General features: G+C 31.0%; 1 protein-coding gene and 1 pseudogene across 1 annotated transcript; one reads left to right on the top strand and one right to left on the bottom strand.

Moving 5' to 3' along the window:
• Positions 1-2,932: 2,932 nt before the first annotated feature.
• On the bottom strand, positions 2,933-4,023 carry LOC149510930 (uncharacterized; annotated as a pseudogene).
• A 2,267-nt stretch (positions 4,024-6,290) lies between these two features.
• On the top strand, positions 6,291-10,351 carry LOC111279426 (putative disease resistance protein RGA1). Its single transcript, XM_089756687.1, has 2 exons — positions 6,291-9,502; positions 10,061-10,351. Exon 1 carries the CDS (start codon positions 6,401-6,403, stop codon positions 9,455-9,457), a length of 3,057 nt encoding a protein of 1,018 aa, XP_089612813.1. The 5' UTR covers positions 6,291-6,400; the 3' UTR covers positions 9,458-9,502; positions 10,061-10,351.
• Positions 10,352-10,635: the final 284 nt, after the last annotated feature.

Raw genomic sequence — 10,635 nt, 5'->3', positions numbered from 1 at the left:
ATCTCCAACCACCCTCGTACGAAAGAAACCATGATCATGTAGCAATGAAACTTTAAAATTCCTCTAGACAAAATCACATACAGAAATAAATGAATTATGAGCAAGAAGACCATTCATGAAACTAACAAGTCACATGTAGAAATAATGCAATGGCGAACATGGAAAGGATGAAATTTGCTTTAGAAGCTTATTGCCATAGCTTCAAAGGTCATTGGGTTCTCTGTGATTTTCTATAGTCTTTATTTCATGGACAAGACACCACATTCTACCCAGAAATCAAAGATGATAATGATGAAAGCCTAAAGTTTCATGAACAACTGGAAGCAAAGATAAACATATTCATTTGATTAACAAGTGAAAATAAGAATTGAGACGTTAAACATTCGCACAATCTTCAAGTAGAAAAAATCATCAAACATGAATCAAAGATGTGATTTTTTTTTTTTACAATTCCATAAACAAAACATATACAAGAAAAGAAAAAGAATGACGTGTAGAAAATAACAAACCTACACCCTCAACAAACTAATCATACACATAACAACGACAAAAAAAAAAAAAAGCTTTAAGCCATTTTATATCTACATGATATAGAAAAAAGAAAACCACAAGTAAAGAAAAAACATACCCTTAAGTTCTTCATACAATAGCAAAACAGTTTTCATTTTTTTTTTTTACATAAAATGTGCACACAAAAAAAATTTAAGTATAGGAACTTCCTGTCTTATAACCTTTTTTGGGATATTAGCTTCTTTTTCCTTTAGCTCAACTCCAACCCTTTAGCAGACTCCTTATTTCCTCTATTTCTTTCTCATTCAAACCTACTCTATTCGGCTTGCTTTCTATTTTCCTTTCAGTCATTTTTTTTTGCATTACATCCCTTTTTTTTTCAAGCACCCTCTTCTCCTTAACGGACTATTTTATTTGTTTTTCTCTTCTTTCCCTCAACTTTGGCAACATCTCTCTCTTTTCCTTTGGTTTTTGACTTGCCTTCTAGTTTCTTTCCTTCTCATTTTTTTTTCTATGTGTTTGGCTCCTTTCTTTCCAGCCTTTCAGCCCTTTCTAGCCTCCTTATGTTGGCTTCTTTCTTTTCTCTAGCCTTTCTTTCTTTTTTACTTTAGCCCTTTCTTTTTTTTAGCCCTTCTTTCTTTTTTACATTGGCCCCTCCTTTTCAGCACCCTTTCCTCTATTCTTTCCTAATCAGTAGACCCTTCCTTTTGATAGTCAACCTAAAAAAAAAATTATTTTTGATGAATATAGACCATTGAATGAGATTTGATCCAAGGGTTAAATCTTATTTTTTTATTATTTTCAAGGAACCACCTTTAGCCATGGGATCAAGATCAATAAAAGATATAATGGTCCACATTATTTACTACAAATGTTGGATTTTTATATCCTTTAAACCCATAAAAAATCATTTTACCCATAGTACAAAGTTTTCAGTATTTAGGCTATTTTCTTATAAATCAATATTTTCACACTCATTTTTGGGATTTTAAAACACAAAAATCATAAAATATTATAAAATTAAGATATGAAAAGTTTCATAAAAATCTGAACTCGAGAATGCTAAATTATGAAAATACCCCTATGAGGATATTTTAGTAATTTCACATTTTTAAGGATACTGCTATGATATTGAATGCACCAAAAATTATGAAATATTATGAAATTGAGATCTGAAAAGTAATCTAAGTTTGAAAATGTCAAATTATGAAAATACCCTTGTAAGGATATTTTCATAATTTTATACTTTTGGGGTACTATTATGATTCCAAATGCACTAAAAATCATGAAATATTATGAAATAAAGATTTAAAAAGTTTCATGAAAATCCAAGCTCAGAAAGGTCAAATTAAGAAAATATTCCTTACGGGGGTATTTTGGTAATTTTGTACTTCTTTCAGTACAATAAAATTTTAATGCCTTAAAAATCACCAAATTTAATTTTAAACTACATTGATTTCAATTAGACTTTGAACTTTGAAGATTAGCTTTAGTTTTATTCATTTTGATTAAGTTTTGTATAATTTTGACTTGAGTTGACTTTGAAGTTTGCTCGTTTTATTTATGCTTTATTTTTCATACATTCATATGAAAATGTATCATCCATATAAATTCTATGAAAAAGCATTTGATAGAATCATATGGGTCTCTTTTTTTTTATTTATTAGGCTTAAATATCAACACATTTTATGGGCTATTTAAGAGGCTTTTTTAAGGGTTTCAAATGGGCTTTGTTCAACCATGTTAAAATATTTTGGACAAAATTTGGTATCGAATAAAACCCTTTAAAAAGTTTTGATTTGTCTAAAAGTTTAAAATTTTACTCATTAATCTTTTAAGACAAAATAAATGTAAAGGAAAAAAAAAATTAATGAATGGAATTACAAACATAAGGTATTACCATTAATACCACAAAAAAGTTTGAACTTCACATATAACAGAGCTCAAACTACAATGTATAGAATCATTACCTCCATCTATGGTTTTAACTTTAAAAAGGAATTTTGCATGACTGTCTACTTCCAACATCTTAAAGAATAAAGCATAATGGTGAACATCCTACCAAAAGAAAATGTCCAAAAAAACTAGATGATTAAGAGAAAAAAAAGCATGGATAACTAAAAAAACACATGCTATTACCTGAACCTCAAGTATCAAGCATTTGTTAAAGAGGATCAAATCTTCAGATGCAATTTTGATCAAAGTAATAAGTAAAAAAATATATAGAAAAGCTTATAAAATATACTCAACTATTCAACACAAATTATTTAAGTCTAGGGGCAAGAATAACCCTTTGATACATGTTTAAGCCATTGAACCCCACCTGACAAACTAAAAAAAAATGTAATTAAATAATATACCAGCAATATATTATAAAAAAAATTATGTTTTCACCTCCTTTTTCTTTTCTTTTCCTTCTTTTTCACAGAGATTTCCCTTGGTTTCTTAGAAATAGACGAAGCAAATAGCAAAAAAGATCAAACAACACTAGATTTGTACAAATGCCTAAAAGTAAGGCATACCTATTATAGTCACCAACAGCACACCTTCCTCTATTGTTTTAAGACCATCTACAAACCAATACAAATAAAAATCTTTACTTCAAAATAATATAAAGTAAAATGTGCAGATGGCAACATATTACTTCTAAATGAGTAATAGAAAAGGGCAAATCATGAAACCATGGTTTCACTTTAGCTAGAAAAGGCAGGTTTCAAGTTCAAATTTCCTTACCCCAATTTAACTATTGTAGAAGAAAAATTACTAATGTAAAGAAATAAAGAATATAATAATTTATGATACAAAAACCTAAGAAAACCATAAGAAACAGGAGCATTATCATGAGCATAATATTTGTGGAATAGAATAATACCCTTTAGTTATGTAAAGAAAAGCTCCTGAACATGAAGTTCAAAATTGATGCTTTTTAAAATCTGATGAAATACAATGATTAGATACAAACTTTAATTTAACTATAAAGATACATTTGGAATAGGTAAAATCATCATCATTATTAGATATAGAAGAAGAAGAACATACTTCAACTAATTTAGATATTTTTTCATGAACAAAGTTAAACCACTCTTCTTTTTGCTTCAAGCCACTACCTAGACAAAATGATGCCAATTTGCTACACTTAGATGACCCTTCAAGTAATCCAAATGTTGTTATTTCATGTAAGGTCAATGCTAACTGTATGTACAAAGGATTTTGAGAGACTCATAGGGAACCTGCTATATATTCAAAGAAATGAATCCCAGGACATGTAATTGAAAAAAAAAAAAGTTAAAGAAAAAGAAGATTTTTCATGGGTATTTTTCATTTCTTACATGCATTAGGGGAGATGGAGAGAGTTGATTGGTGATTGAGGAGAGAGAAACAGAATTGTTTTGAGAGCTCAATATCACATTAAAGAGTTCTATTAAGGTGAGAGTAAAGAGTGAACTCGACTAGTTCTTCTATGTAGTTCCTCAGGTCAAATGGGTTTGTTCCTGGTAATGATGGTTACTCCATTCCAGCTTCCTTCGCTTACTCTGTTTCCTTTTCTAATGAGAGATTTTTCTGCTTGGGGAAATACGAGGTCCTTTGTTGCAGCCATCAAAGTTTCAAGCAAAACAAAAAGTTCACTTCCAGTTTGAATAAATATTTTTACATAATGTTTCAAATGTTAGATGCTTTACTTCCACCATTTTTTATGCTAATTCCCCCACAATTATTTGAAGATGATAAATTATGAATAAGGGCAATGCAGTAAGAATAATTAATATTGGCATGAATGAGAACAAATATTTATTGAATAGAAAATATTATTCACAAAATTAGTAATAAAATTAATAATTATATTTATCTCGAATTTGAAAAAAAAAAAAAAACTGAAAAAGAAAGAAAGAAAGGTGAAGGGTAAATGTTGTCTTGACAAAATTTATGTAGTTGGCAATGTTCAATCTTGACTTAAGATTGTAAATTTGATCTGTCAAGACAAAAATAAAACTTAAAAATCAGATTTAATTAATATTATATTAAGATGCAACAAATTTAATAAGTTGTTTTGTTAAAAGAGATGATTCGTCAAAATTAATGCTAATATTGATGAGAGATAAAGAATAAATAAATAAAAAAAATTAAGTAAAAAAAATTTTGAAAATAGAAAATTTTGGAAAAGCATGACCTATATTATTTTGTTTTGGTGAAAAGTTTGTTTAATAATAAATTTTATTTTCTTATTATTATTTTAATTACGAAGATTATGAAAAATAATATTTTTTAATTATTTATTTCATTCCAAAAATCTTTGAATTCGATATCTTAATTACAAAACTTGTAACTTTGATTGGTTAAGATATTTCAACTATAAAAATTTTTTATAAAAAAAAAAAGTAATCTAAAAAAAATTATAAATATTGAAATTTAAATTTTTATTGCACGTCACTTTTAAAAAAGATTATTGAATACAATTAAATTAAACTCTGGTTGTCGACTACAAAGTTTTTACTATGAGCAATTTATCTAAAATTATTATCACAAGATAAGGGAATGTTTATCATATTATATTGAATTTTCGTTCCAAATGCTAATATGGGGATATTTATTAGCATAGTTATTACATAATGAATTATTCAAAATGATATGTCTTTAGATTATTGGTTCAACTGAGTTAACAAAGATATTTAAAAAAATAAATATTTTAAAATTTTAATCTATTATATGATAAATAATAAAATTCTATTATAAATAATTTATTTTTTTGGCCAATAAGATAATTTCATACTTAAAAAATTAAAAACATAATATAATAAATGTGAAAAAAGTATATATATTTAACAAATATATAATAAATTTAAAATTCAAACTCCTAATTTCTAATTGAAACTTTGAAAATATTAATCAGAATGTCAAATAATTCAACCATATTAATTTAAAAAATTAAAAAAGTAAATATCTAAAGAATTTTAAAAATACAAAAAAATGTCAAAGTTATTTTAAGAAAAGGGCTCATGTAAAATATAAATTTTAAAAAATAAAAATAAATACTTATAAAATAATAATATTTGATATAAATCAATCAAATTTGAATAAAATCTTAATTTTAACCAATCAATTCCAACTACTATTTTTTTAGGAGAGCAGTGCCGTATATTTATATAATATATATTTATATATTTATATATATAATTTTTTTTTATGAAAATGTGTCATATATCTTTATTTTTTACCACATAAGAAGGTCAAGCTATTTAAAAATTATTTTATTTCTTTGACGGTTGGATGTATATACTTTTCTCCATTACCTTTATTTGTAAGCTTCTTTTAATAATTCTTTAACTTCATGATACATCATGCATCATAAATTTACAGAGCTTATCATTCAGGATTGGAGCTAGACTTAGTCCTTATCTTTTGTAATGTTCGAGTATAAATCTGTTCATTTTCTTTTGAAACCATATGAAATTAAAAAAAAAAGAATGAAACAACCCATCTGAAATTAGTGTTTCCTGCTGCGAAGGAAGAAATCAAGAAATGGCAGAAGGCGTCCTGTTCGATTTGGCTGGAATCGAACCCAATAATTTTTGTCCAGCTCAGCTACAATCTTTTGAACGAGAGATGTGCCAGATATTTAATCTTTAACCATATAAGTTTTCACCCAACTGTATATATTTTCTTCTATTACCCTTATTTGTAATTTTTCTGTAATACTTCCCTATCCACGTGGCTCATCATGCACCATAAGAAATTAGAGACTTTACTATTTAGTGTTGGAGTTTACATGACATTGACTATAAAGTCGGACTTGGATCATAGGTATCTTATCTCCGCTTTCGTAACCATTCGCAATTTCTTAAAAAAAACATAGGAGATTAGCGTTTCCTGCTGGGAAGGAAGAAATCAAGAAATGGCGGAAGGCGTCCTGTTCGATTTGGCTGGAGAACTCTTGGGGGGTCTGGCATCGTTGGCTTGCCAAGAACTTGGTTTGGCTTGGGGAGTCAAAGCAGAAATCAGCAAGCTCAACAACACTGTTTCCTTGATCAAAGGTGTGCTTCGTGATGCGGAGGAGCAACAAAGAAACAACCATGGAGTGACGGTCTGGCTCGGACAGCTCAAAGATGTGGTTTACGATGTGGATGACTTGCTCGACGATTTTTCCACTGAAGCTTTGCGGCGAAAGATAATGCGCGGGAATGAAATGGTGAAAGAGGTACGCATTTTCTTCTCCAAATCAAACCAGCTTGCATATCGTCTCAAGATGGGTCATAGAGTTAAAGACATTAGAGAGAGGCTAGATAATGTTGCAGCTGATAAGGACAAATTTGTCTTGATTAACCGCCCGGTAGAGTCACTACTGGTTGGACTTAAGGAGAGGGATCAAACTCATTCCTCTGTGCGTGAAAAAGAAATAATTGGAAGAGACGATGATAAAAAGAAAATTGTAAAACTGCTGCTACAATCCGAACTTGAAGAAAATGTTTCAATTGTTCCCATAATAGGGATTGGAGGATTAGGAAAGACCACATTAGCTAAAATGGTGTTCAACGACGAAAACGTCGGGAAACATTTCCAGCTAAAAATGTGGGTTTGTGTCTCAGAGAAGTTTGAGATAAAAGTCATTGTGGAAAAAATCATTGAGGCTGCAACTAAAAAAAAACCTGTAAGGGACCTCCAGATGGAAACACTGCAAGATATTCTTCGAGAAAACATTAATGGAAAGAAGTACTTGCTAGTCCTTGATGATGTATGGAATGAGGACCGTGAAAAGTGGCTCGATTTGAGAAATTTGCTATTAGATGGTGCAAGGGGAAGCTGGATTGTTATCACTACTCGTAATAGGGGGGTTGCAGAAATCACAGGTACAGTTTCGCCACATGAGCTTGAAGGATTGTCAAAAGGCCAATCATGGTCACTGCTAAAGCAAATGGCATTTAAAGAACAAAGCCACGAATCCAATAGTTCACACTTTGAAGCAATTGGGATGGAGATTGTAGAGAAGTGTAAAGGGGTCCCTCTTGCCTTAAGGGCGATAGGAAGTGTACTATTTAAAAGAACAGAAGCGGAATGGTTAAAGGTGAAGAATAATATTGTTAGGTATATAACTCGAACAGAAAGTAGCATTATGCCAATTTTAAAGTTGAGTTATGATCATCTTCCACCGCATTTGAGGCAATGTTTTGCTTATTGCTCTTTAATTCCGAAGGACATGGTGGTTGAGGTGAAATTTTGGATCTTACTTTGGATGCACCAAGGGTTTCTCCAGCCACAAAGCGGAGACGAAGATCTAGAAGATGTTGGGCTTGAGTATTTCATGAATTTACTTTGGAGATCTTTTTTTGAAGTTGCAGAAGAAGATGATTCAGGAAATGTGGAGAGTTTCACAATGCATGATCTAATGCATGATCTTGCATGCTTTGTTGCTGGGACTGAGTGCTGCATTGCAGGTCTAGAAGCAGAAAATGTAGATGAAAGAACTCGCCATGTGATTTTTGAAGATAAGGCAGATGCTTCTTGGAAAATTCCAAGCACTTTGCTTAAAGCAAATAGACTAAGGACAATATCTCTCCCGGAAGGCAGCTTGAATCAATCCAATTGCAATGCACTGATTTCTAATTTTAGGTACCTACGCTTTTTGAATTTGAGTGACCCAGGTATTGAGAGGTTACCGCATTCCATAGGCAAATTGAAACATTTAAGGGGTCTTTATCTTACTGGAAATGAAAATATTAAAAAACTGCCTAGTTCGTTGTGTAGGCTACAGAATTTGCAAACATTACGTCTTTCTGGTTGCTCCAATCTTGCAAAATTGCCGAGGAAAACAAGAAGGTTAGTTAGCCTCAGATATCTATCTATTGATGGTTGTGATAGTTTGGCTTACATGCCACGTGGACTGGGCCAACTAACTTGTCTACGAACGTTAAATGAGTTTATTGTGGGAAAGAGAGGCAAGGGTGTTGGTGAGTTAAGGGAATTGAATGGACTGAAAAACCTCGAAGGAAAAATACGTATTTCTTCTTTAAAAAATGCTATTCCAGAGCCTGGACCTTCTCACTTGAAAGAAAAATTGAATTTGAAACACTTGAAATTGAGCTGGAGTGATGAGGAGGAGGATGCAAGTAATGAGAAGTCTGAATTGGTTTTTGAACGCCTCCAACCACACCCAAATCTTAAGAAGCTTCGGGTGAACGGGTATCCAGGAAGCAAGATTTCAAGCTGGCTGTCTTCCATCACCAATTTAACTCAACTAATTTTAGAAGATTGTGTTGAATGCAAGCATCTGCCACCATTGCATCAGCTCTCTTCCCTCAAAATTCTTAAGCTTTTAGAATTAAAAGCTTTGGAGAATGTGTCAGAGATTGAAATGCAAAAGGAGTTGTCTTCTTCAAAATCAACAAAATTTTTTCCATCCTTAGAGAAACTCCAACTAGAATATTGTCCAAATCTTAAGGGATGGTGGAGGGGTAATGATGATGAAGCTTCAAATGCACAGCTGCCTTGCTTTCCTTGCCTTTCAGATTTGGCAATACGACGGTGCCCTAATCTAACCTCTATGCCGCTGTTTCCTTCTGTTCGGGAGCTGCGTTTGAAAGAAACCAGCTGGAAGCAACTCCAAGAGACAATGAAATTGAAGATGACAACATCAGAAGAACCATCATCTTCTTCGTCTTCTTCACTTTTCCCTCCTTTCTCCAAATTGACAGAATTGAGGCTTGAAGAGATGGAAGATCTGGATTCTCTGCCAGAGGAGTTCCTGCAAAACCTAACTTCTCTTCGATTTCTGAGCATTAGAAATTGCAGTAACTTGACATCAATGCCAAAGGGGATGCGCTTTCTCACCTCTTTACAACGATTGCAGATTGACGATTGTCCCCAGCTATGGGAAAGATGCCAAAGGGATATTGGTGTGGACTGGCCAAATATTGCTCACATTGGAGATATTTGGATTGGTTGGCATGTGATTTGATTAAATCAGGTTCAGGAATGTAGGAACCTTCCATCGCTTACACAGGTTAAGCTAAAATTAAATCTTTTGCTAAAATTCAAATTTTTAGCTAAATTTAAGCAATTGACATATAACTTCCTTACCATCTTTTTTTTTTAATTATTTTTCTTGCTTTTAGTTTTGTTAAATTTAAAAAAAAATAAAATTGAAAGCTAATTTTGGTAATGTATAAATTAATGGAGTTCATCTTACTTTTTTCCAACTACAGACTTTGTTTTTCAAAATTTTAATAATTTTATATTAATTCTTAATTGTTCCCTTATTTTTTTGTTTCAGTTATTTATAGTTCTAGTAATTTATGTATTTTTGTACCTATTTAATATCAAACATATATAAAATAAAAAAATTGGTTGCATCATAAAACAAAAGCTAACAAAAATGAAGTTGGAATAATTTATTTTTTAATTCAATTTAATTTTTAATTCTTTTTCACATACCAAAATCTATTTGTAGTTATTGATTAATGAGAACCAATGAAATGATATTGAGGTGATATTATTTATTTTATTATCCTTCCTATCTCATTTTTTGATCACCTCCTAATTTTTCATTTCCATTTTTCAGTGGATAAGTTTTGGACAAATTATTTCAAGGCTCAGAACAGAGTGAAACTTTGATGCTTCAGCTGCACTTGAATTCAAGAAATAATATCAGCAAATTCTGATGCTGTAAGTCCCGCCAAATGAGGATTTAATCCAACTTATATGTTAGTTTTGTTTGATTAATTTGTTTGCTTGGTGTGCTTATTGGTTTTTCTTTCATATATGTACCATTCAAAATACATTGAGTGTTATTTGATTGTACTTGTAATTTTCATTTTGTAATATATAATTAAGTGTGAATGAATTTGTTTTATGTTCATCAATTCCACATTCCATCTTAAGTTGCTTGCTCATGAAAAGATGGCAGAGAACAATTCATTTTACTACATTCCAATTGGGGTAGCAGTTGGGAATGTTGAAAAGTTTTGCATGGATTTTATGCAATCAGATCTCTATGGCAATTGAAAGCTGCCAAGCAAAAGGAATTTCATTTGAAACTCAATGGATCCCTCATTCTTCAACCCAAAGCTAAGATCCATACAAGACAAATCCTTATATCATCGTTTTTGACCCAAAGGGAAGACTTGGAGTGGCTTC

This window comes from Durio zibethinus, chromosome 27 (assembly GCF_047325235.1).
Source record: "Durio zibethinus cultivar Kanyao isolate XHJ-2024 chromosome 27, ASM4732523v1, whole genome shotgun sequence".
Lineage (NCBI taxonomy): Eukaryota > Viridiplantae > Streptophyta > Magnoliopsida > Malvales > Malvaceae > Durio > Durio zibethinus.
Note: the sequence above shows the minus strand (reverse complement) of the source record. Positions and strands in the feature narration are given on the sequence as shown.

Bases quoted from the DNA above. Each gene is read 5' to 3' on its own strand.
- LOC111279426 (XM_089756687.1), top strand. From the start codon at position 6,401: ATGGCGGAAGGCGTCCTGTTCGATTTGGCTGGAGAACTCTTGGGGGGT.